The following is a 26,770-nucleotide window of genomic DNA, read 5'->3' as shown; positions in this document are numbered from 1 at the left end:
ACCAGAACTTCTACCCCTAATTTACACAGGAGGAAGCAATGTTCACAGAGGAAAAAATACCTGGGCTGGAATGTGAACCAAGCGCAGACTCCACTTCACTAGGTGGCCCTTCTCCAACCCCATGAAGGCTCATGAACACAGAATTCAACTGGTTCTAAAACTCCAGCTGTTTGATAACAAATGCTTCCCCACCCTCGCCCCACCACAGCAGCGGGAGAATCACAGGTCCAATCCTTCAGGGGAGGTGAGCACTGCAGGAAGCCAGGAGAAACGGAAGCAGCCCCTGAGAGGCTGCTCAGGCCCCTACAGCACCCCCAATCATGCCACTGACTCCTGGGAGCATCAGGCTGGGCTGGACACAGAGGCCTCTCCTCTGCCCAGTCACCAGCAGGGAGCTCCATCCAACGGAGGCTGGGGCTCCAGCCAGAGAGCGTGAGAGGAAGCCAGGGCCGGCAGGGGGAGGAAGGGGATGAAAACAGAAGAGACTCTGGTCTGCCACCAAGCCTGGGTCCTCCGGCCTGCCTGTGCCAAGTCCAGCTGCTGGGAGCGGGCCACACCCATCCAGAGGCTGCCGCCACTCACACTGGCCTGGCCTTCTTGGCCTTCTTCTGAGACCTCACAGCCTCGTCGTGGGCTTTCCGCTTCTCTGCCAGTTTGTTGGCCTGTGAGGAGGAAGGGGGGATCGAGCTGTGATTGTGGGCTGCTTCTCCTCCTACTCAAAGCTGTCCCTTAAAGGTAGAGCTTCCAGGAAAGTTAAAGAGGCAAATGACCAAGAGGAAAAACAACTATCTAAACAACCTCAGGCAATAAAATGGGCTTTTTACCTTTGCTTTCAGGGCTCTATGATTAATGGGCCCATAACAAGTTAGGAGGATCGCAGGCTCCCGAGCTAGAAGCAACTGCCCCGTTTACCTTACTCCTTGGGAAAGCTGAGTGCCAATCACCTTCACCAGGCTGCTGGGGAGGAGTCTTTCCCCTGGGGCCCATTTGGAAATATCTACTACAAAACACACATGGGCCTTTCAATCTGGCCAATTACATGCCTATGAATGGACCCTGCAGGGACTTCAGAGGAGGCAGGCTGTGCTCAAGGGTGTTTTCTAAGAATGCCTCAAATTGAAAAACAAACTGATTCTATCTAGAGAACAGATCACTTGTATGAGGTCATAGCAAGAAATTCACTCTATGATTAAATGAAAAACACCCTCTAAACCACCTGTACGTAGCATGATGGTTCCAAAACCCTGTGTTATTTACACACACAGAAGAAACTGGGGCGCTATTCTACAGATCACCCCAGAAGCAGAACTGTGAGCCACTCCCACATCATTGATTACAGAGCTGTGGTGTGCAAAGAACTTCAAAAAATTTTATTTATTTATTTATTTATTTTTTACGATGAGCACCTCTGGCTTTGTGAACAAGAGGAAACAAAAGAGAACCTAACCAAGACCTCCACAGTCCCTCCTGCTTTATGCACATCTGTTAAGCGGTCATTTGCGAAAGCGGGCCTGGAGTTTGCTGAGACAGCTCTGTCCCCAGACGCCAGTAAACTCAGAAAGAGCTGGGTGTCAGAAGGAAACTGATGCTCTGAAAAAAGCCCAAGTACAAGCTGCTGACACCAAGATGCCGACACAGGCCTGCATGGGGGCCCCAGCGGCTGGGCCAGGCCAGACCAGCAACCTCAGAAAAAAATCTAAGAAAGGGGGGCGCCTGGGTGGCTCAGTGGGTTAAGCCGCTGCCTTCGGCTCGGGTCATGATCTCAGGGTCCTGGGGTCGAGTCCCGCATCGGGCTCTCTGCTCAGCAGGGAGCCTGCTTCCCCTCTCTCTCTCTGTCTGCCTCTCCGTCTACTTGTGATTTCTCTCTATCAAATAAATAAAATCTTTTAAAAAAAAAAGAAAGGACCCGGAGTCTGCACAGAAGACAGTCAGCCGGCCCCCAGATTCACCTGGAAGTCTCAGGCAGGTGACAGGGACTCACCTCTCGGATTTTGCGCCTCTTGCCGAACATGATCTTGTTATAAAGGTACTTTTCCCGCTTCTTCATCATCATGATGGCCAGGCGCTTGGCTTCATTCTCCTCCTCCTGTGCCAGCCTCTCCTTGTCCTCCAGCTTCACGGTGCCTTCCATCACTCTGGGTTTCTGGGGACACAGGGCAGACACTTGTGGATGCTGGGTCCCCCACCCCCACTGGTCCCCTGGTTCTTGCCATTCTGCACCAGGGCTGGCACCAAAGATGGCCAGTGGGGCACCTCCCAGCAGCTTCCCAGTACCTTCCCCTCCAGCCTCTGCTCCTCCAGGGCTGTCAGCCGGGCCTCTTCTTCCTTTTCTGAACCAGCCTCTGCATCTTCTTCCTCCTCCTCTTCATTTTCTCCCCCTTCATCACCATCACCATCATTGTCTTCCTCCTCATCCTCCTCTTCAGATTCATCCATATTTTCTATGAAAGGGCAGTGACTTCTGAAAGCCCTGGGAGCCTCCTCTTCTCCTTGCAGGCCGAGCACTTGGGCCCAGGCACCACACTCTTCAGCCACGAAGACGTTCCAAAGAGGATGCAGGGCTGTCCCAACTGGGACTCCCCCGGCACCTCTCCCTACAGCCCCAGCTGGCTTCTGAGGAAACTCCAGGCCCCCAATCCCAAGCTCTGCCACCTCCTACCTAAATACCCACGACAACTTCCAGACCACTCCTGCTCAGTTACTCTGAACATCAAGGAACAGCAGACTGTAGGACACACGTGTTCCCTCTCCTAAGCCTGACTGTCCCATTCTGAGGAGCTTGCCACCTCTGCAGCTAAGGAGGGAAACAAGGTGAGGCCAAAGCCAGCCCGGAGAAACCCACCCATGCCATCGCCTGGCCCACTCACCTGGGTGCTCCCCCCGCTGCAGGGCCAGCAGCTTCAGCTTCTCGGGAGGGACGTAATCTCCCTCCTTCTCCGAAACGAAAGGTGAGAGGTGTGGCGGCAGCTGCACTCCGGGGAAGTAGTCTGCCACGGGGAGGAGGAGCCGCGCATTCACACAGTCAAACACCCACTGGGGCTGCACGTAATACCTGGCGACAGAGACAGGTCATAGAAGCAACCTGATACCCCCCGCCTCTGGGGATAAGACAGACCTCTGCCCCCCACCCCGAAATCCAAACAGACGGAAGAAGATGAGAGCCCTGGGGATCTACCTGCCGATAACAGGCGTCTGCTGCCCAGGCCGATCGACAATCTGGTGGGTGATGCAGGAGTCTGTGACGTCATATGTGGCCCCAATGCAGAGAGACTGGTCCCAGGACACATCCCCCCCAAAGCTCCTACAGGGATAGGGGGAGAGCACAGGAGTATCCAGCATGAAGCTCACCCCCCTAGGACACACCCATCCCCTCCCCAACACCAGGATCTCCCCACATGCTGGTGCTGGACGCTCCCCACGCCCACCCTGGTGATTCTGCACCACAGCCCTGAGGGGTGCGTGCTGCCACCATCCTGTGTTACTGCGGGGCATCTGGGATGGGCCCCAGCCCAGAGCAGAGCACAGCCAGGGCGATCAGCCTCTCACCTAATGACAAAAGCCAGGGCCTCGCGGGGCACCTCACGGTTCAGGAAGAACTTCAGGCCCTCAAAGAGTTTCTTGTGCTTTTCCTGTGCCTCCAACTCCTTTCTGCGGTCCTCCTCCTGCGCTGTCATCTCCTGCCACGAAAGAGGCCGTGGTGCCATCCAGCCTGCCCACACCCACGCTGGAGGGCAGCAGGCGGAGATGTCCCCCAGCTTCCACCCAGAGCGCTCAGTCCCAGCACGCCCCCCCAACCCTGACATGCAGTCCTCACCCCATCAGCAGGAAACTCATCCACTTCAGCCTCCTCCTCCGCAGGCACCACCATGCGGGCCAGACTGTTACCCAGGGCTGCCAGTTTCTATAGGAAAGAAGCAGGGCCACTGCTTACAGATAGGAGGTCTTGGCTCGGGACATGGTCAGTGGCAAGGTAGGGATAGCAGGAGCAGTGACAGTTCTGGGACATCAGTGGTCTTGGGTTCCAAGGGCAAGCCCTGAGCCCACCCGTCTAGCCATGCATATCCACACCACCAGGCCAGTGACCACCCTTCTAGGAGGACGCAAGGCCAGTACTCTGGAAGCTTCTCTCACCTCCATAGAGCTCTCGGAGTCCAACGCATAGGTGTCCTCACTGGTCTTCGCCTCTGTGTAAGCCTGCCCCTCCAGCTGGGAGGCAAGGAGAAGGTCAGAGGGAGAAGATGCCAGAGCCCCCTGTCTCTGTGTGGGCAGCAGGACCGTGGCCCCTGCACACTGAGAAGAACCTGGGCTGGGCTGGGCTGGGGCCCTACCTTGGGCGGGTAGTGCAGGTTGAGCGACTGGTAGAGGCGGAAGTTGACGAAGCCCAGCAGTGTGGTGTAGAACTCAGTGAAGGTGGCCATGACCCTGTAGTCAACATCTGTCGGGTGCTGCAGGGCACAGGGGACCCGTTGGCAATGCAGGTGCAGGTAGGGGGAAAAGACGGCACTGGCAACCCCCACGGGAGGTGACTCCAGCCCGCCCAAGGCTCCTCCATGGCAGCCCTGCCTTGAGACCCCTACTCCATGAGAAGAGGCTCTGTGGCGTGTCCCACAAGCACTCTGGGGGAGGCACTGGACAGGGTTCCCCAGGGTTAGGGGCATCCTGAGGCCAGAGCCAAATCCCCAAGCCATAAAGAGGAAGATGAAAGGGACTGGCTGAAGCTCCCTGGCCCCTGCCCCAGTTTTCACTCATCCTGCAAGTCCTGGCTCAAACCAGACTTCGGTCACAGAGGTGGCCTTCCACCACCAGCCTGGCCAGAGCTCAACCTTCGCCATGAGTCATCCCACAGTCTTCATTTAATGTCTTCTTCTGGGCTCGCCTGCTAGCCTCCCTGTGCCTAGCTCCATCGCCACCCCAGCTGGGAGAGTCGGCCCTGCAGCAGTCTGTTGGCCTGGGGGGTTACAACTCAGCACCCTCACACCTTGGCAGGAGCCTTGGAACGAACACTCAATTCAGAGGCCCAGGCCAAGGTCCAAGCCAAAGACAAACGCACAACTCAAGGAACCAGGACAGGATGGGACAACTGCCTGACTCGGCCCCAGGAAGCTCTGGAGAAATGGCAGGAGAAAAGCTGCCTGCTTAGGGCAAAAGCACATGGCTACCCTTGAGAGATACCAACCCGGCAAGTACGGGGCATGAAATGATTCATCTCTGCCCTTGAGGAGTTGATAAAGCAAAACAGGGGAAGGATCTGAGTGCCAGACAAAGTGTCTCGACTCTTGAGCAACACTGCCCCCACAACCAGGGAGGCGAGCCCAGCCCTGCTGACCGCCCAGGAGCTGGATGGCAGAATATGCTGAATCATGTCAAAACCGGTAGTGATCACAACATCCCCTTCATGCCACACGCGCCCATGACCTTGAGCTGTTTCTCTATTCTGCCATTAGGCAGTGTGAGGTTACAGGGACCAAGACGTACTCCACCCGTGCCCCCACTCACACCTCCATCCTTCCAAGAACATCTGCTAGGGAAGCATCTGAGGACTAACTCCGTAACTCCATTTTCCGTAGCACAGTGCTGAGCAGGGTCCCATCGCTGCCCCTCTTCCCACCCCACCCCACTACTTGCCTGGGTCCTACTTTGAGGAGCCCAGCACTAGCTATTCAGGGTGAAGAAGGTACACGAGGGCCTCAGTAATGACCCAGGACCGGTCCCCCATCCTCCAGCTGAGAGGAAGTAGTGACAGTGAGCTGGCCAGGGAGGAAGGAGGAACGGCGGCCTGTTCCCTTCCCCCAGGGCCAGCTGTGCGGAGGCTGGCCTCTACAGGGCCCTATTCACCACCAGGAGAACATACAAAGACCAGTCTGAGCAGCATGGGGGTGGCACATCAGAGAGAAGGAAAAAGAGGGAGGGCTAGAGAGGAAGGAGGCATGGCAAGAAGAGAGGAAGGAAGGAGAAGAGGGAGGGGCCCCAGGCTCTGGCACACATCTGGGCCCTGGAGAGTGGGAAGAGAAGACTGCTGAAGGCCAAGGCGCCTCTCACCCATGGACTGCAGCCTGCCCGCAGACAGCTCCACTACCCTGCAGTCAGAGTGGGTTCCAGCCTCGGACCCCTGCCAGCCCAGAGTAAAGGGGAGGGGCCCAGATCCCCAGCTCGCCCTGCAGCACCTGCTAACCTGGTCAGCAAACAGACTGTCCAGCCAGGCTGGCACACCTGCTGCTCAAGGCACAGGCAGGAGACCCGGCCAGACACAGGCCCAGAGGATGACAAGTCCGGCAGAAGGAGAGTCTGGCTAAGACTATGCGGGGGACCAGAGGTTAATGCTGCCCCCTAAGGAGGCAAAAGCAGGATTTCTCTCTGTGAATCCCTGCCCAAAATACCCAGTCTAAACCAAGATAAACAGGAAGTAGTGCCTTGTGCTAATAACATCTCATGTCCTCATCCTCCCCCACCTCACCCAGTGCCCCCAACCCTGGGTAGGAGTCAGGAGAAGCTAAGGGGTTAAGCAGAGCAGCCTGGCCAAGGTCTGGCAGCCACTAGCGACAGAGCCGGACGACGATCCCATGGCTCTGAAGGCAGGGCTGGGCTCAGCTACTTCCCGAGCTTTGGTGGCTGCTTACTGGCCACACGGCATTCCCAAAGGGCCTAGCGCCAAGCACTCTACAAGATTTTTTTCCCCTTACATCCTCAGGACAAGACTTAGCAAGCGGAAAAACATCATTCATGAACCGAGGCACAGAAAGAGGCAGGAACATGTCCAAGGTCACCCAGATGACTGCACACAGGCAGGCTCGAGCTGTCATTATAACACTGTGCAGGACATCCCTCACCCCCACATGATACCCCTGCTGCACTTGGAAACCCAGCACATGCTGGACTGTGCAAGACAATAAAATCCTCCCTCTGCCCAAGTCCTGATGTCTGTTAGGAGCCAGAGAATGAGCAACGCCCCAGCACAAGCCCCTGCCTGCCCCACAGGTGTACTCACATCGTGGGAGAAGGCATAGGGTGTGATCCACACAATGGGCTGCCCCAGTACCTCGGCCTGGTAGTAAATGCCTTTGATGGACAGGAAGACCTGGGGGGAGGGCACAGTAGGGTGAAAAGCACTGGGAGGCAGAGCAGGGAGAAGAGCAGCAACCCCTCCCCCAGGTGGCCCCAGGCAAACCTTTCGCAGGGCGCGGGCGGCAATGACATAGTGTAGGAACTCCACAGTGAGCCGGCGGCACAGCTGAATGGTCTGCACGTGGCACTTGCCAGTCCGTGGGAAGGTGGAGAAGAGGAAACACATGGAGAGGGCATCATCCAGGTCCCGCAGAGCATCTATGAATGTGGGGTACCTGCAGGCCGAGGAGAGCGGTGCTCACAGGCTTGGGCAGCCTGGGCTCGGGGTGGGGTGAGGAGGCTAGATTCCTCTTCTGATCTGTTAGTCACCCCCAGAGTCCCCATTCCCAAGCAGGTCTTGCCACTCTTATCTCCTGATCACAAAGTTGGGCAATGCCCAGGGGCCTGGCAGTGGCAGCTTCCCCATTGGAGAAAGCATGGAATGAGGCCAGGCCCATTTAGCTCTGAGGATCAGAGAAATCCCAAAGGGGGTCCTGAACAGTCACTGCCCACCAAGGACTCAGCCTGGACCCACTTCTATTTGTGGTCAAAGAGAGTGGACCGAGTCTATTTTTCAAGGTAGGAACCACAGTTCAAAGCAAATACAGTCGTAATGTTCAAAACCAAAAACAGAAAAATATGCTGCTGCCCTAGTGTGTGATGGTGGAAAATGGGGGCCAGCCTGCACTCAGCAGCACTCACGGCTTGGCCCGGCCACAGGTCACCAGAGTGAGTTATGTCTCGTCCCTCCTCACCCGGCCCTTGGTCTGGATTGCAGGAGCAACTGGAACCAAATGCTAAAAATGTTGGAATTTTTTCAGTCCTGGGCAAGGAAAAGCCAGAGCAAAAAAACGCTTCCAGGAATCCTGTGACAAATTAAGAAGCTGACGAGAACATGCCATCCTTGGCAGGATCCACTACTGCATGGCTGCCCTGCTGAGGGACGGAGGCCTGGGTCATGAAGAGGACATTGGAGTATGTGTAATGACACCTGGATTCCCACCCCAGCTGTGACCCAGGATGAATCCCTGGGCCTCACCCAACTCCAGTGATTTCATTTGGAAAATGACACTGTTGGACCAGACTGTTGGTTTAAAACTGGGCTCCTGTAGCTCCCTGGAAACGCCTAGGGATAAGTGGTCAGACAGGGCCTCTGGCCTCCCTCCCCTAGCCAGAGCGGCTGTCGGAGCCTCTGAACCCAAACTGCCTTCCAGGAAGCCTTCTTTCACAGAAAGCGTTTTGCTGCTTCAAAAAGGGACTCTGAAAGCCATGAGACCAGAGACGGCCATGGTCGTTCCAGCCCCAGGTGGCGTCACTCCCTGCAGTGCGCCAGGAGGAACCTGCCAGTCTTCACGGCACACAGAAACAGAAGAAAGGCCGCAGGGACCTCTCCAAAGCCAATAGGAGGAGGGGCATCTGGTTTTCTGGTGTGCAGGCAGAAACTTCAATTGGCCCCTTGTGGTGTCTCCTAAGTGTCCTCTCTCTGCACTTCACGCACAAACACACTAACCTGGCCAGGACCTTTGAAGGAACAGCACCAACTGTTTCTGAGACACCAGCTTTTTTTAAGGCGATGGCAAAGGAGATCAGGGCTGGGGTGGGGGGTGGTGGATTTGGAACTCCATAACCACACTGCCACCTGGTGTGGGCATGAATCCAGATACTTGGCTTTTTCCTAGTGCAAGTTTTGCATTTGCTCCACATGACAGCTGTGTGTGAACAGGCAGGACAGGAGCTATCGTCTCTCTCTCAGAGGAGGACGTACTCAGAGCAGGAACCGTTCTCAGGCCGCCCAGCTTGCAGGCTGCAGAGCTGTGGTGAGGACACCCCATGTTGGGCTCTTAGGGCTCTCTCTGTGCTAGCCCATGGCGGGCCTGACTCAGTGACGCCAAGTCCATCCAGCCCAGAGTGACTATTCCCAAGCCGTGAGCCCCCAAGGGAAGATGACGTTCATTAGCCCGGGGTTTCTGAACCTTACCACCACTGACAATTTGGGCCAAGCTGTTCTGTGACGGGGACTGTCCTATCCACTATAGGGTGTTTAGCAGCTTCCCTGGTCTTTACCCACTAAACACCAGTAGGACTCCTTCTCCTGCCCCACATCCAAGTCATGAGAAGCGCAAGTATCTCCAGACATTTCCTTATGTCTCCTGGGGACCAATTCTGCTACTGGTTAAGAACTATAGCCTTAGGGGCGCCTGGATGGCTCAGTGGGTTAAGCCTCTGCCTTCAGCTCAGGTCATGATCTCAGGGTCCTGGGATTGAGCCCCGCATTGGGCTCTCTGCTCAGCGGGAAGCCTGCTTTCCCCTCTCTCTCTCTGCCTGCCTCTCTACCTACTTGTGATTTCTGTCTGTCAAATAAATAAATAAATAAAATCTTAAAAAAAAAAAAAAAAAAAAAAGAACCATAGCCTTAGCCAATGGATGAGTGGGACTACTGAGAAGGCTGGGAAAGAACACTTAAGATTAGGGTGCGTGGGTGGCTCAGTCAGTTAAGTGTCTGCCTTCGGTTCAGGTCAAGCTCCCAGGGTCCTGGGATTGAGACCTGCATCGGGGTCTCTGCTCAGTGGGGAGCCTGCTTCTCCCTGTCCCTCTGCCTGCCACTCCCCCTGCTTGTGCTCCCTCTCTGTCAAATAAATAAATAAAATCTTAAAAAAAAAAAAAATCAGAGGCACCTAGCCATGCCTGCCATGTCTGCCCCACATGCCTGGGACACAATCCCAGAACTCTGGCTCTTAATAACCACAGGGCCTTTGCATCTGTGGTTCCCATTGCTTGAACCATACTTCCCTTGACTGACTCAAATGTCTACCCCTATAAACCCATAGGTAACATATTTCCCCCAGGTCCCTTCATGCAGTTAGCATCCCACATGGTACTTGCTGTGACTTGCAATTCGTGGTTTTTTTGGTCTGCTTCCTCCAAAAGGCTACCAGCAACTTGAGCAGAGTCCTGGTGTTAGGACTGAGTCCCCAACTCACCGCTCCTTCACAATGTGGTCAAGTTTGTAGTTGGGCTTGTTGTCCTTCAGACGCTCCACAGTGTTCCACTCACTCTTCCCATAGGCCTTCCGGAGCTTCCGGACGAACACCTGGGAGAGAGGAAGAGATCTCTTCCTCTGATCTCTTCCTCACTGATGCTGGGGCCAAGGGCTCCTGGAGACCCTTCTTCCACCAAGGAGGGACACATGAGGTGGGAGGAGTCTCAGGACCTCCTAAAGCTGATCACAGCTGTCTGATTGTGCCAGCTGATGCCCTCAGCCTGGGATGTATAAAACAGTGAACTCCCAAAAACATCCCAACTGGCCCACACAGATGAGCACAGCCAGCTCTCTGCAGCCCTGTGATGGATGACCAGACATGACCACTCTGATGTGCTGACTTCACCACATGAAACATGAAAACATCATGTTTTCAGCCCTATTTTCCAACTGAGCCCAAGTGACCTACTTGCAAAGCAGCACTGGACCAGGAAAGCTGGCCTTCATTCTGAGCACCAGTCTGTGTGGGCATGAAACAAGCCACGGGTATAGGGGCAAGGTCATGTAGGAAAATGCAGCTGAAGCCAGGCATGGGCCCACAAGGTCCTCCAAACCAACTGATGTCTTCCCTGTAAGTACTTTTGGCCAAGACGGCCTCTAGTGCTCTTCAGAGGCTCCAAGGCTGCGGAAGAACCAAGACAGCCATTTCCCACAATGGGCCCACTTCCAATGCAGTGGGTTTAAGTAGTTTAAAAAAAAAAAAAACAACCCAGCAGCAAAACAGAGCCAGCCACCCATCCCCTGGACTTGAATATTCCAAGGGCCAGCAATTGGGGCTGGCCAGTCTCCTGTGGCCACCAGGTGGCGCCTAGCTCCTCCCAGCCCAAAGCTCAGCTGGGTCCCACTGCTCTCCCAGGCTTCAGTAACAGCAGTCTGCTTTCAATGATCAGCATTTGGTCCAATGAGGTCTCTGTTTTCCCTATGGTACTTAAGCAATGAATGGTTTTCATTTATGGAATGGAAAGCCTGGTCTCCTGAGAGCGATTCCAGAAAAAATTTGAAAAGGTGCAGTTTCTCTGGGCGCAGAAGAATACATCAAAGAGGGCGCCTGGATGGCTCAGTGGGTTAAGCCTCTGCCTTCAGCTCAGGTCATGATCTCGGGGTCCTGGAATCGAGTCCCGCATCAGGCTCTCTGCTCAGCAGGGAGCCTGCTTCCTCCTCTCTCTCTGCCTGCCTCTCTGCCTACTTGTGATCTGTCAAATAAATAAATAAAATCTTAAAAAAAAAAAAAAAAAAAAGAATATACCAAAGAGTCCCTGAACGTACTTTCTTTGCTTCAAGGGCAACACATTTACTCTCTAAAAGATCCAGGCCAAAGGAACAGCAGGTAAAGCATGAATCATTTGCCAGGTTCTGTGCAAATGATTTCCACACGTGATCTCAGTTAATCCTTGAGACATTCCTTTGAGGTAGAATTACCTCACCCTTCTTGCTCAGAAAGGTTAAACACTCTGCCCAAGGTCACAGCTGCTGGGTCACAGAGCAGCGACAAATGCCATCCAGACCCCAGAGCCCCGGCCTCACCTTGTATTCCCGGAACTTGTTGACGATGGGTTCATGGAGGAGGAACTTGATGTCTTTAAGAAGGTAAAAAGTTCGGGCCGCTGTGGAGCCCTTATTAACCTTCTTCTTATGTTTGGGCTCATGGGGATAAATGCCCTTCAAGATGCACAGCCGCCTGGAAGACGAAGACCATTCCTTCTGTCAGTAAACGCGCTGAGCGCTGGCCACATCAGGCCTGCAAAACAGCTGGGAATGGGGAAAACGGGCCCCACCCTTGGAGAATTCATGTCCCTGTGCAGGACCTGATCAACACAAGTCCCCAAAAATCACCTAATGTAGACTGTCACACATACCAGAAAGGAAATAATCAGGATGCTGACGGGGCCAGATGGCAGGTACCCCTTTGAGCAAAGAGAGTCAGAAAAGGCCTTGCTGAAAAACTGACATTTCAGCCATATAAAAGGTAGAGGGAAAAGCATTCTAGAAGGACAGAGGCTGTAAGGATGGAAAGTGCTGGGTGACCAAAAGTGGGCCAGAGCAGGGCCCACAAGCTGTGGAAAACTACACATCTGACTCTACAAGGAGCTGAGAGTCCCTGGCTGCAGGGGCTCTCAGGATCAGGAGTCTGTTCTGCCAGAAGGGAGGGGACAGGTGACAAAGACCCAGCCAGAGAGCAGCAATGCAAGGTAGCAGTAGGCCCATTCTGATGACACATTGTGACATGACCCATTCTTCAGCTTCCCCGCAGACCCACCCTTGGCAAAGCACTGCTCATTAAAGCAAAGCCAGACTAGGGCTATCAGAATTCTAGACAGAATTTGTGGCAGTGTAGGTTAAGACATGGATACAGCTGAGTTTTCACCATCACTGAGTGTGACTCACCACCCAGGCACCTCCCTGCGGTTCCCCTATTCTACTTCTCTCCACCCTCACCTGAAGTCAGCCAGGCTCAGCTGCAGCTTCTTCCGGGCTTTGTTTCGGGTGATGTAGTTGGTGGCGGAGCCTCGTTCATACTTGGGGAGGGAAAAAACCAAATGACCATTAGCACTGATTGCAGTGATGACGTCAATTTCTGGGCATGCATCAGGCCAGAGGCAATAATCACTGTGGACAAGTAGCCAAGAGGCTTCTGGGACAGGAAATGCTATAGAGAGGGAGTCCACCTGCCTGAGCAAGCTCTGTTGCACTGTTCTTGCAGTAAATCAGTGTAAAGGACACACACATCTGCATGACGCTCGGAACCATGAGGTTGCTATGGATCAGGTGCTAAACCAAGCACTTGGGAGTGGTTCTAAGTACTGGCCATTATGATTAGTGATTTCCACACATTATTTCATTTAATCTCACAACACCGTGCCATTAAAATTTATTTTACTGAGAATAAACAGACTCAGTGAAATAACCTATCCAGGTCACATAGCTTTTAAGGGCTTCGATTCAAATGCAGTTTGGAATCCTGTGCCTCAGTGCCTAATCCCCTAAGCCAGTTTTTTCAACGTTTTCATTGTAACCAACCCCTACCATAAGAAGCCTTTTTAAACTGTCTCCCCCCCTTAACTGTCCCCTCTCACAGCCCCATGAAATGTTACTACAGACATACCAAAGATGTGTTATGTAATGTGTTCTTTCTTGTTTTAAAAATTTTGTTTATTTACTTGAGAGAGAAGGAGAGAGAGAGCGTGCGTGTGCTCAGGAGGTGCAGAGGAAGGGCATCTCCAGCACACTCTTCTCTGAATGCAGACCTGATTATCTGAGATTACAACCTGAGCCGAAGTCAAGAGTCAGAAGCTTAATCAACTGAGCCACCCAGTCAGCCCTGTAATATGGTCTCTTTTTTCTTTTTTTAAGATTTTATTTATTTAGATTTATTTATTTATTTGTCTAAGATATATTTATTTGACAGAGATCACAAGTAGGCAGAGAGAGAGGCAGGCAGAGAGAGGTGGGAAGCAGTCTCCCCGCTGAGCACAGAGCCTGATGCAGGGCTCGATTCTAGGACCCTGGGATCATGACCAGAGCCGAAGGCAGAGGCTTAACCCACTCAGCCACCCAGGCGTCTGTGTAATATGGTCTTTTAAAGGGCCACAAACCATTGAAATATCTAAGACCCCTTCAAAAGAAAGTCAACAAAACCAAGAGACAACCAACAGAGTTGAGAGAAGATATTTGCAAATAACATATCAGATAAAGGGCCAGCATCCAAAATCTATAAAGAACTTATCAAATTCAACCCCAAAGAACAAAAAATCTAATCAAGAAATGTGCAGAAGACATGAACAGACATTTCTGCAAAGAAGACATCCAGATAGCCAACAGATACACGAAAAAGTGTTCAACATCCTCGGCATTGGGGAAATACAAATCAAAACCACCTCACACCAGTCAGAATGGCTAAAATCAACAAGTGAGGAAAAAACAGATGTTGCAAGGATGCAGAGAAAGGGGAACCCTCCTACACTCTTTGGTGGGAATGCAAGCTGGTGCAACCACTCACTCTGGAAAACAGTACTGAGGTTCCTGAAAAACCTGAAAATAGAGCTTCCCTATGACCCAGTAATTACACTACTGGGTATTTACCCCACAGATACAAATGTACTGATCCAAAGGGGCACCTGCACCCCAATGTTTATAGCAACAATGTTCATAACAGCCAAACTACAGAAAGACCCTAGATGTCCATTGACAGATGAATGGATAAAGAAGATGTGGTATATAAATGAATATTACACAACATTCAAAAAATGGAATCTTGCCATTTGCAACACCATAGATGGAACTAGAGGGTATTATGCTAAGCAAAATAAGCCAATCAGAGAAAAGCAATTATCATATGATCTCTTTGATATGTGGACTGTGAGAAACAAGGCAAAGGATCATAAAGGAAGAGAGGAAAAAATGAAAAAAGACAAAACCAGAGATGGAGAAAAACCGTAAGAGACTCAATCTCAGGAAAAAAACTTGACAGTTGGAGGGGTCACGGGTCAGAGGAATGGGGTAGCTGGATGATGGACATTGGCAAGGGTGTAAGTTATGGTGAGCTCTGTGAATTGTGTAAGACTGAATCACAGACCTGTACCCCTGTAACAAATAATACATTGTACGTTAATATAAATAAATTAATTAGGGGCGCCTGGGTGTCTCAGTCCCTAAGCGGCTGCCTTCAGCTCAGGTCATGACCCCAGTGACCTGGGATTGAGCCCTGCATCGGGCTCCCTGCTTGGTGGGACGCCTGCTTCTTCTTCTCCCATTTCCCCTGCTTGTGTTCCCTCTCTCACTGTGTCTCTCTCTGTCAAACAAATTAATAAAATCTTTTTTAAAATTAATTAAAAATACAAATAAAGGGTCACAAATCACTGAAATCTAAACCCCTTCAACTAATTCTTGTGGGTGATACCCAGTTGAGAATGCATTCTATTCATTGGAAAATGAACTCCCCTCCAGCATTCATTCAAAGGAAAATAAGAGAACCTCTACTACGTTCCATGTATTAAGCTAGATGCTACAAGGGCAATGAAGACAGAAGACCTGGTCTCTACCCACTCCCCAAGGAGCATACTGTCTGATGCAACCATGTGGATGTCTGCAGTGCCAACATCCTGTCTCGTGTTCGCATCTCTGTATCATTGATAAAGAGCAATAGTGCATTGTACCAAAAATGTCCTTTCCAAACAAGATCACTGTCTGCAGTAAGGCAGCAGGGACCTTGATGGCCAGGTCTAGCTCTAAGAAATAAATCTAGAGGGTGCCTGGGTGGCTCAGTGGTTTAAGCCGCTGCCTTCGGCTCAGGTCATGATCCCAGAGTCCTGGGATCGAGTCCCACATCAGGTTCTCTGCTCAGCGGGGAGCCTGCTTCCTCCTCTCTCTCTCTGCCTGCCTCTCTGCCTACATGTGATCTCTCTGTCAAATAAATAAATAAATAATCTTAAAAAAAAAAAAAAAAAAAAAAAAAGAAAGAAATCTAGAGCCCCTCAAAGAGTATGTTTATGACCCCCACCTTCCGATTACCCCATCACAAAATACAACCTTCATTTATTCTTTCTTCCAGAAACTGTCTACTGGGGTTATAAAGATGAGCTTTAGCCTGTCTCAGAAAGTTAGGTCTTCCTTAAAAGTGTTTTCCATTGCTTTATATCACACATATGTCTGTCATCACGCTTATCCTTTTAAACATCAAATAGATAAGTAGTTCTCAGCTGGGGTGATTTTACTTCCTGGGTGTGTGTGGGATGGAGGGAAGGCAATTAGGCATTTTGGACTGTTGAGTGCCAGTGGCATCTAGCGTGTAAAAAGTTAGGATGCTATTAAATACCCTATGATGCTCACTCAGGACAGCACTCTCTACAACAAAGAGTTATATGGCTTGGGGCGTCAGGGTGGCTCAGTCGGTTAAGCATCTGCCTTCAACTCAGGTCCTGATCCCAGGATCCTGGGGGCTCCTTGCTCAGCAGGGAGACTGCTTCTCCCTCTCTCTCTGCCTGCTGCTCCCTCGCTTGTGCTGTGTTTAAAAAAGAAAAAAGGGCGTTATCTGACTCAAGACGCTTGTGAAACCCAGCATTAAAAACTGTTGTGATTTGTTTACATAGCTGCATCTGTGCTGCAAGGGAGATTTTTCCATCTTCTATCTTTGTAATTCCAAACACTGACACTTACTGGTTGTTCAACACTGTGTTGGCTTAAACATAAACAGGCAACAGAAACTTTCAATCTGAAGGAAACAGGAGACAACTACATCTTCCTCACCTTCATCCCTTCCCCAGTCTTTTCACACCACCAAGGTGATTCTCTATACAGCACGAGAAATCCTTAAAAAATTGACTAGGGTACTTCCCCTTGAGACCTACTGCACCTGGAGTAAAATCCAAGTCCCTCCTGGTGGCTCACAAACCTTGCACATCTGGTCCCAGTCTAACCACAACCTCACCATTCTTCCCTTGGTTTGACTATCCCCCAGCCATCCTGATGTCCTAATTTCTTGCACACAGAAAGCCTTTCCCACCTAACGGTCTTGGCACTGTGTGTCCTCTGCCAGGTTTGCTCACTAAACACTCCCACCGCCCAGAACCCATTTGGATCTCCTGATCTTTCAAATTTCAGCTTAAATGTCGAGTCAGAGAGACCTTCCAAGACAACACTAACTGAAGTGAGTATTCTTTTACATTCCCCACCCTTTCACATCACATTTAACAACATGTGATTGTTTCATTTGGTTGTTTAGAGTCCTTTCCCCGCCAGAAAGTGAGCTTGGGGAAGGCAGGGACCACACCTGACTGTTTATGTTTCCCTCCCAGTGTGCAGGGTAGGTTCAACAGAGAAGGGATAACAAGTTTTGGAGATAATAAACTTGACATAATGGTAAACTTTACGTAATGTTTATTACTGTTTCAATAAGCAGTTGACTTTCCGCCCGGTCTGCATTTAGGGTGAGGCTTTCTTTGGCAACTCCCAACTTTCTTCTACAGCCCTGCTCCAAGGTTCTTTCCTGTACTTCATCGGACAAGGACTGTCATCCTCGGACCCCTTCTCATAGCTGTCTCTCATCCCGTTGATCCCAGCAGTTTCTGAACGCACGAAGGGCCACACCAGAAAGGTGCAGTCCTCTGGCACCCTCGCTTCCCCCTCCCTCTCATTCCCCTTCTTCCCAGCACCACGCCTCCCCGGCTCCTGCCCCATTCACCTTCTTCTTCTCCAGGCCTCCCATTGCTCCACGATCAAGGGTCTACGAGCGCCGCGCGGGCAGACAGCTCCACTTCCTCCCGCACGTGCCCAGCCTAGGGCCCCGAGGCCCCCACGCCGCGGGCCTGCGCGGGCTGCCCGATGAGGTGCCTGAGGGAGTCTAGGGAAATATTCGGCTTTCCTCCTCGAAATTTACAACGGAACTTTCTGAAAAAAGTCACTGAGACCGCTTTTTAGAGTTCTTTCTCATCTCTGGACATATAACAGTTTTAGTATTTAAAAGAACGCAGCTATTCAGGCGTTTCTATAGCCATCTGGTGACGATCGCCTGTCTCTATGAGCCCCGTTGCATGTTGGGATGGAAGGTGGCGGAAGGCTTAGCGACCCCGCAGTGCCTTCTGGGATGCAGAGGACAGCCACACTCTGAGGTGAGCGAGGGCCGGTGGGTTGTCATCGTAACGGTTGCTAGGCGCCCTCGGAAAGAGGCTTCTTCTGAGAAAAAGCTGCGGCCAGGGGCGCTTAGTGAGGCTGGGCTGTGTTTTCCTCCCGCTGCTTGTGGCTTTCTCTTTGGCTCATTGGCTGTTGGAGGGGGATAAAGTAGATCAAAAGCAAACTTTTTTACTCAGAGAAGTCTAGTGACCCGAGAGGCCACTTGTATGTTCTGAGCCTTAGCAGTAAATTGAAAAATGACAAAAGGTGAAGCAGAGCTATAGAACTTGTGGTATATTTTAAAGGTACCTTTGGGGGCTCCTGGGTGGTTCAGTGGGTTAAGACTCTTGTCTTCCACGAGGCGCCTGGGTGGCTCAGTGGTTTGGGCTGCTGCCTTCGGCTGGGGTCATGATCTCAGGGTCCTGGGATCGAGCCCCGCATCAGGCTCCCTGCTCCTCAGGAAGCCTGCTTCTCTCTCTCTCTCTCTCTCTCTCTGCCTGCCTCTCTGCCTACTTGTGATCTCTGTCTGTCAAATAAATAAATAAAATCTTTTAAAAAAAAATAAAAAAAAAATAAAAGATTCTTGTCTTCCGCTCAGTTCATGATCTCAGGGTCTTGGGATGAGCCCCCCATCGGGCTCTCTGCTCAGCAGGGAGCCTGCTTCCGCCTCTCTCTGCCTGCTGCTCTGCCTACTTGTGATCTCTCTATCAAATAAATAAATAAAATCTTAAAAAAATAATAAAAAAGTAAAGGTACATTTGGCACATTTGAGCTTTTAACATGTACATATACCGGGTCTCCTGGGTGGCTCAGTGGGTTAAGCCTCTGCCTTCAGCCCAGGTCATGATCCCAGGGTCCTGGAATCGAGCCCCGCATGGGCTTTCTGCTCAGCAGGGAGCCTGCTTTCCCCTCCCTCTCTGCCTGCCTCTGCCTGCTTGTGATCTCTGTCAAATAAATAGATAAAATCTTTTTTTAAAAAAGTACATATACTTTCTGTATTGTGTTCCTCAAAGTATAATTATAAGGTTTATACAAATATTCACCACTGCCTTCAGATGGTGTGTGGTGTGGAGAACAAAGGCAAAGGAAATAGAAAAAAAAAATGTAAATTTCTTCATAATGTACCTTATAATGCCCCATTCACAAGTACTTGGGACAGACACGGTGATGATCCTCCAGAAATTCAGCTGCCTCAATGTTAATACTTTGCTAAAGCAAAAGGCAACCTTAGCTTGACCTCCAGGATCCTGTAAGTCTTCTTTAACATATGAAAATCCCTTTGGAAACTTCTTTTTTTTTTTTTTTTAAGATTTTATTTATTTATTTGACAGACAGAGATCACAAGTAGGCAGAGAGGCAGGCAGAGAGAGAGGAGGAAGCAGGGTCCCTGTGGAGCAGAGAGCCCAACACGGGGCAAGCTCCCAGGACCCCGGGATCATGACCCTAGTGGCAGAGGCTTCAACCCACTAAGCCATGCAGGCGCCCGGAAGCTTCTTTTATCTCTACAACTGTGCCCCCTCCCCCACAAAATACGTGTTAGCAATCATCCTCCAAACATATGTCCCACTGATGTACATCTAAAGGGTCTCATGACTAGTATTCTACTAGACAGTAGTAAATGACCTCTCAAGGTCCTGGAAACCTTGCTTCCAAATTCTGTAGGGACCTAGGCTATCCCTCACCCCCCTCCCAATTTGAAAGTATATAAATTAGTCACTCCTCATGACCCCAGTACACTCCTTCGGCCCAGGGGTCCTGTCCCTGTGCTTTAGCAAAATCACCTTTTTTGCAACGATGCAGATGTAAAACATCTCAAGAATTCTTTCTTGGCTGTTCCCTCCGGACGCCAATATCTCACATCATTTTGGTGTTCCAACATGCAGCCTGAGTCTTCTCATCTGGACTGTGAGCCTTGGTACAAACTTGGTAAGTAATTTCTCTTTTCTTCCTTTACTTTCATTGCAGGGGCTTTTCAAGGAGTACAGTCTTATTGGAACACTATTATGTCAATTGCTCAGGCTGCGATCTTCTAGCTTGTGGCTGCTCTATGGGAAGGAAAAAGCCTGCCTTTTGGCTGGGAGTTAGTTCCCTGGCCGAAATGGTAATAAGACCCAGAAATTTGATGTCCTCTTGTAATGCCCAAATTCCGAGACCCCCCAAAGATGACCACCAGAGTCCGGAGTCAAAGCCAAACAGCAGGGGTCATTTTTTTTTTTTTTTAAAGATTTTATTTATTTATTTGACAGGGAGAGATCACAAGCAGGCAGAGAGGCAGGCAGAGAGAGAGGAGGAAGCAGGCTCCCCGCAGAGCAAAGAGCCCGATGTGGGGCTCGATCCCAGGACCCTGAGATCATGACCTGAGCCGAAGGCAGTGGCTTAACCCACTGAGCCACCCAGGCGCCCCCAGCAGGGGTCATTTATTACGAGTTCGAACCCGGACCTCTGCGCACTCGTTGCTGGTGATACTAAGAGGTCCCAAGCTCAAGATCACAACCCTTTTTATACACTATTTTTGGGGAGGCAGGGACTTATCAAAAAGCAACTCTATAATATGACTGGCATGCTACAGAGTGGGGAAAAGGCTGGGAACAGATTATTGGTTAGGTCAAAGGGCTGTCATTCTTCAAACTGCTTAGTTGGTGCTGCTAGGGTATGTTTCACCTCAGGATTGGCCGGGGTCTCCCTGTCAAGCCGCGGGGTGCCAGATAGTTATTATCTCCTGCACCCGAAGCTGGGTGGGGGGTCCTGGAGCAGTCATTCTGTCATGTCCAATTCTGGGTGGGGGTTTCTCTGGTGCCAGATGGCTGTTATCTCTCGGCCCAGAGCCGGGTGGGGGTCCGGGAGCGGCCACTCTGCTAGGTTCAATTCTGAGCGGGGGTAGTGTGGTTACAGAGTGCCTATAGAAAGTTTGCTGGTAATTTTCCATCTCCTCATGGGTTAGCAAGCGAAGGTACAGAAGCAGAAATAGCGGTAATGGTTATCATTTAGGCATCTCACTCTCTTCATATCTGTCCTTATACAGAGTTGTCTTTTTGGGGAAGGGGTAGTACAGGAGAGCCACCAAAGTCACTAGGACAGCTGCCAATCTTAAGGCTCCTATGTGAGGTTTCCTCCTCATTGGTCTAATGTGGTCCTCTTCACATCTCTGGTCAAGCCACTTCTGGCCATGAGACCTCCACTTGGACCTAACCAAAACCAGTACCCACGCAATTGAATTAAAACCCAACCTGGGACATTTCCTAGGAAAGTTAGCTGTAAGGACTACACGTGTTAGAATGTCACTTAGATCACAATGGATTTCTACCTTAACTGTTTTCTGTCAATGACCCCTACTAACTACTTCAATTATAAAATTGGGTAATTTCCTCTTGTAAAACTTCTCTTGTGTTTTCCATGGGTTAAAAAGGGCAGATTCTTCATGGCAAGGTAAGGCATGACATGGCATCTCAGTGCATACACCGGCACCTATTTGTAGTCTAGAATGCCATAGGGAAGGAAGCAGGAGGATGATGGCATCCATCTTATAGGCTGTGGTGATCACAGTGATTTGTTCAAGGGACACCTGGAACCATTGACATGTCCTCGTGGGAAGCCCCTGGGAGTCGGGGTGGAGAAATAGATTTTCTTGGCAATGGACCAAGAAACTCTTCCTCAGTTCACAAGGACTCTCCCTTGGAATACCTTTTAACCCACTGGAAACAATTCAGATTGCAAAATTTAGGAAAGGACTGACCTTCTGTAACACTGCTTGACCTCAGTCTGTCAGTCTCTTCTGCAGAAAGCAGGGCAAATAGATGAAGGTACCCTAGGTCCAGGCCCTAAGGGATGCAGAATGTTTGGCAGCAAACCAGGTTGATAAACTCTCTCCTGCCCTACTGGATGATAATTATCTAAACTAGCCTCCTCTTATCAATCCAGGTTGCCAAAACACAGGCCATCCCTAATGAAAGGGATAGTGATCCTCTCTTATTGCTCCTCCTCCTCACAGATGTGGGGCCTTCTCCTTCATTCATCTCCCGGATAAATGGCTGTGATAATTGAAGCCAACTGTGGTTAGTCTACCTGGGGATGAGAACTTTAAGGAATATTCCCCCAACAGCTGCCGAAACTCCTTTCGTTTTGAGGAAGTTCCATGTCTTCTGATGGGGACTGGATATTCCTGTGTTGGCAGAAAAAACAGTATCTGCTCACCTGTCTGAGCAGACAAGCTTTAGAACCAGCAGTCCTGGGGTGCCTGGGTGGCTCAGTGGGTAAAGCCTCTGCCTTCAGCTCAGGTCATGATCTCAGGGTCCTGGGATCGAGCCCCACATTGGGCTCTCTGCTCGGCAGGGAGCCTGCTTCCCTCTCTTTCTCTCTGCCTGCCTCTCTGCCTACTTGTGATCTCTCTGTCAAATAAATAAATAAAATCTTTAAAATAAAAAAAAAAGAAGAAGAAGAAGAACCAGCAGTCTTGTTTCTCTGCCTTCCAGCAGCATGTTGCCTCTTCTGCCTCCCCCTCCTCCTGTTCCTGTACCACTTTGGGTGCTGCCTGCATAACTAGTTTCTCTACCGTCCTCAGTGCCTCTGGCACCATTGGCTCCTCCACCTACCCTCACCATCAAGGAGCGAAGAGCACCTCCCTTGGACTTAAAACCACCCACTTCAAATTGCCCCACCGGTGCCCCACGTAAAAATTGACAATGGGAAACAAATTGATTGACTTTTAAGTGGACCCGGGTGGAACACAACTCAGTATTCAAACTACTCTAAGTTTGTTGGTTTAATTAAGATAGGCATGTCTTTAGAGTTATCAGGATTAAATATGAAACTTCTATTCTACCAAGGCTTACTGAAGGTCAAATAAGCACATGTTATCTCTGTTGCAATTTGTCAGCAAAAAGATGACTTAGGGGTGCCTGGGTGGCTTAGTTGGTTAAGCAGCTGCCTTTGCCTCAGGTCCTGACCCCAGGACCCCGGGACTGAACCCTATGTCGAGCTCTCTGCTCAGCGGCCAATCAGCCTCTTCCTATCCCTCTGCCCTCCACTCATGCTCACACTTTCTCGAATAAATTAATTTTTTTTAAAAAGATGACTTAAATGATGTTTAATTTTTTCTGTCTCAAGTTTTCGTGCATAATTGTTAAGATAGCTTTCAAAGTCTGAAACTTCAAAGTTTTGCTTGGATGATAAATTGGAATTGAATTCATTGGACATCTAAATCTTTTCCAGTTGAGATAAAATACTAAAGCACTGACTACTGACTGTAGGTTTGCACTTTGGCTTCTTATTACAGAGAAAATAAGGATATTTGAGTCTGCTGGAAAACATGCTTTGTGTTTGATTGATTCATAAATCTGCCATCTAAAGAATTCTGGTATAACAGTTCACAGTTGGTTACTACTTAGTTTCCACTGGATACTAAGGTTTTAGTTAAAATTCTGCTAAATGTAAGTAAGACTGGTGGAAATAAGAAAAGCAGCTCTACTGTAGGAAAGTTGATGTGTAAGAAAGGTACAGAGAATGGGAATACATTTTTATCGAAGGAAAGAGAAAGTAATTTAGTCCTAAAATGAGACTGGTTATTTGAAAAAGAAAAGGCTTGAAATTAGAATCTGAATGCGAAGGAAGTATAAGGTTTGTGAAGGGAAATGGAAAGGAATTTCATATGTGGTCAGGGCAGACTAAGATTGAAATGAATGGATTTTAAAAGTACACTGGTGGGGCTCCTTGGTGGCTCAGTGGGTTGAGACTCTACCTTTGGCTCAGGTCATGATCTCAGGGTCGTGGGATTGAGCCCTCTGTAGGCCTCTCTGCTCAGCAGGGAACCTGCTTCCCCCTCTCTCTCTGCCTGCCTCTCTACCTACTTGTGATCTGTCTCTATGTCAAATAAAGAAATAAAATCTTTAAAAAAAAAGATACCTATGACTTACAGAAATATGTTTATTTGTAAGGGCTAAAGTATTCATTTGTGTATATGAAGGGATATATATGTAAGAGATAAAGCATTTTAAATATGTAAGAAATAAAGTATTCATTTGCAAACAAACTGAAACATTTAATTTTCTCTCTTCCTGAACACTATGAGATTCAAAAAGTCTTTCACTATTTTCTTTCCTGGTAATCATAGTTATTTGCATAAGTTCTGTAAGTATCTATTCTCCTTGTAACGGGACACCAGTTGGAAACCTTGGTTAGTTTACCAAGGCTTTGACTGGAATGTCATATTTGAGAGACATGCCGAGACTCAAATATGACCAGACAGCTTTAAGGAACTGAGCATGACATTACGAAACCTGGAGCCATAAAGCACCTTGGAACTGTTGGCCTGATACCTTCCTTACAGAGTTCCTAGCAGCCTCACCAGGTGAGTAACGACTGTCATTTCCTGGCAGGTACAAGAACCTCAGGATATCTTAAGGACCTCAGAAAGAAGAATTTGTCCAAATATACAGGTACTGCAGGCATGTCTGATGACAAGTATTTGGCTTGGCTTCTGGTCCAGAGAGGCTACTAAAAGTTCAGTCTTGATTCCTTCTGAAGAGTTCCAGAAAAGCAAATTTTGAAAGATCTACATGGTCAATCACTATTCTTGCTGATCTTAGGTAAATAATTAGGCCAAGTCTGTTAAAATTGGACTTAAAAAAAAAAAAAAGATTTTATTTATTTATTTATTTGACAGACAGAGATCACAAGCAAGCAGAGAGGCAGGCAGAGAGAGGGGGGTGGGGGAAGCAGGCTCCCCACCGAGCAGAGAGCCCGATTAGGGGCTCTATCCCACAAGATCATGACCTGAGCTGAAGGGAGAGGCTTAAACCACTAAGCCACCCAGCTGCCCCAAGAACTTGTTTTTCAAACTAGTCTTGATTTGGCTATCTCTAGAAATAAGGGTAATTACAGAGAAAAGTTGTTTCAATAACACACCCTTGCAAATGTTAAATTCTCATTCTAGTTGTCTTAGAATGTTGTTTGTCTTAAGCTAAACAACTTGAGATAAACTTCAGGGAAATTGCCACAAAAGCTCATGTATACACAATCTTCTTGTTATTCTGTGGGGATAATAACAGGACCCGTGGGCACATGATTATTTGAACAGATGGAAACTGGAACAGTTTCCCCAACAATTGTATACTCAGCTATCACCTTGACCAGTTGTGTGTGGCTGGAATGACAAAATCATTCCTTAAAAGCCAGAGTGTAGCCCACTCTGTGGGGTTAACTATGGACTTATGGAAATAATGGATGGCTGTCATCAGGAGTAATGCTCACAAATCATTAATCTCCAGGCCACTGATTGGTTTGCTACTGACTGGACAAGGAAGCCCAAAACTAGATGGCTGGCTCCTAAGGCCTAAGGGGACACAATGGCCTACTGCTCTAACTTGTGGCCATGGCTTCACATGGCGAGGAGCACAACCCAAGAGTACAGTGGAAAGGCCACTGTACTCTTGGGTTGTGCTTGGATGCATGTTCACATTATTAAAACCATCACCAACCCAGCCAACCTTGCCAATTTAAAACCACAGTGGACATGTTCTGTGTTGAGTTGGTATGAACACCTAGCATCCTTTTAGGACTGGAAGAAGTCATTTGGCACACGGAAGCTCTTAATAGGTTAAGATATTTTGTATGTTAAGATATATGCTATGTTCTGAGCCTTAGCAGTAAATTGAAAAATGACAAAAGGCGAAGCAGAGCTACAGAACTTGTGGTATATTTTAAAGGTAACTTTGGGGGCTCCTGGGTGGTTCAGTGGATTAAGACTCTTGTCTTCCGCTCAGGTCATGACAGTCAAAGCCCTAAATGACACTCAAAATAGCATTTCCCTATTAAATACTGAAGTAACAGAAATGCACGAAGCAGTTTTGGAAACTAGAAAGGCGTTAGATGTTAACTGCTGCACAAGATGGAACTTGTGCTATCACAAAAACAGAATGCTGTGTGTACATTCCAGATTATCCCCCAAATATTTCTGCATTTCTGACATGAATGCCCAAGTTCATTTCAATGTATTGTATGACCCTTATATATGGATCTCCCCAAGTAGAAAGGATCATCCATTGGCTTGAAGTTATAACAATAAAGAATATAATGTGTTCATATATGTAAGGAATAAAGTATTCATTTGTGAACAAATTAAAACATTTAACTTTCTCTCTGTCTGAACCCTCTGAAATTAAAAAAGTCTCAATGAGTATTTCCTTTACTGGCAATCATAGTTATTTGCATAAGTTCAATAGAGAATCTGTTCTTCTCCTAACAGGACAAAGGTAGGGCCACTGTGGAATCTTGGGGCCCACAGGTCAAGAAAGAATTCTTGAGACTTTTGCGGTACAAAAAAGGTGATTTCACTCAAGCAAGGGGACACGACCCATGGGCAGAAAGAGCTGCTTCTAAGTGTGAGGAGCAACTGATTATTAAAATTTTTCTATCCTGGGACTCCTGGGTGGCTCAGTTGGTTAAGCAGCTGCCTTCGGCTCAGGTCATGATCCCAGCGTCCTGGGATCGAGTCCCGCATCGGGCTCCTTGCTCGGCAGGGAGCCTGCTTCTCCCTCTGCCTCTGCCTGCCATTCTGTCCGCCTGTACTTGCTCTCTCTCCCTCTCTCTCTGACAAATAAATAAAATCTTTAAAAAAAATTTTTTTTTCTATCCTATGGAGAGGAACCTGACTTTAGGGCTCCAGGAAATTGAGTCTATAGGTTTCTGGAGTTCTGACTACTCTCGATTGTGTTTCTCTTATAAATCATTAAGACAGTGACAGACTGATAGTTTCATGTCCTTCATGACTCTGATCTCTATCAACTGACCACTTGCTTTTTCCTTCCTTTATTCTCAGGCAGTCATCAATGCCCTGAGAAATATTACAATATCCCATTTCATAAGGGATCAAAAGGCAAGCTGAGAGCAAAGCACAAGCTAACACCCTGTGACCTCCACCCCCCTTTTTAAAAAATACTTTATTTATTTTTATGGCAGAGAGAGAGAGTGTGTGTGCCTCGAGCAAGCAGGGGGAGTGGCACAGGGAGAAGGATAAGCAGGCTCCCCACT

The 26,770-nt window shown here is 49.1% G+C and overlaps 1 protein-coding gene across 1 annotated transcript; it reads right to left on the bottom strand.

The window, feature by feature from the left end:
* Window positions 1-143: 143 nt before the first annotated feature.
* On the bottom strand, window positions 144-17,475 carry PES1 (pescadillo ribosomal biogenesis factor 1). The gene is made up of 15 exons (XM_059139313.1): window positions 17,319-17,475; window positions 12,578-12,657; window positions 11,666-11,819; window positions 10,083-10,192; window positions 7,166-7,337; window positions 6,986-7,075; window positions 4,329-4,445; window positions 4,132-4,206; window positions 3,815-3,901; window positions 3,547-3,677; window positions 3,176-3,301; window positions 2,868-3,052; window positions 2,275-2,441; window positions 1,982-2,143; window positions 144-662 (listed from the first exon to the last, which is right to left on the bottom strand). Exons 1-15 carry the CDS (start codon window positions 17,340-17,342, stop codon window positions 579-581), a joined length of 1,764 nt encoding a protein of 587 aa, XP_058995296.1. The 5' UTR covers window positions 17,343-17,475; the 3' UTR covers window positions 144-578.
* Between the last annotated feature and the right edge of the window lie 9,295 nt (window positions 17,476-26,770).

The sequence above is a fragment of the Mustela lutreola genome, chromosome 11 (genome assembly GCF_030435805.1).
Source record: "Mustela lutreola isolate mMusLut2 chromosome 11, mMusLut2.pri, whole genome shotgun sequence".
NCBI classification, from domain to species: domain Eukaryota; kingdom Metazoa; phylum Chordata; class Mammalia; order Carnivora; family Mustelidae; genus Mustela; species Mustela lutreola.
Note: the sequence above shows the minus strand (reverse complement) of the source record. Positions and strands in the feature narration are given on the sequence as shown.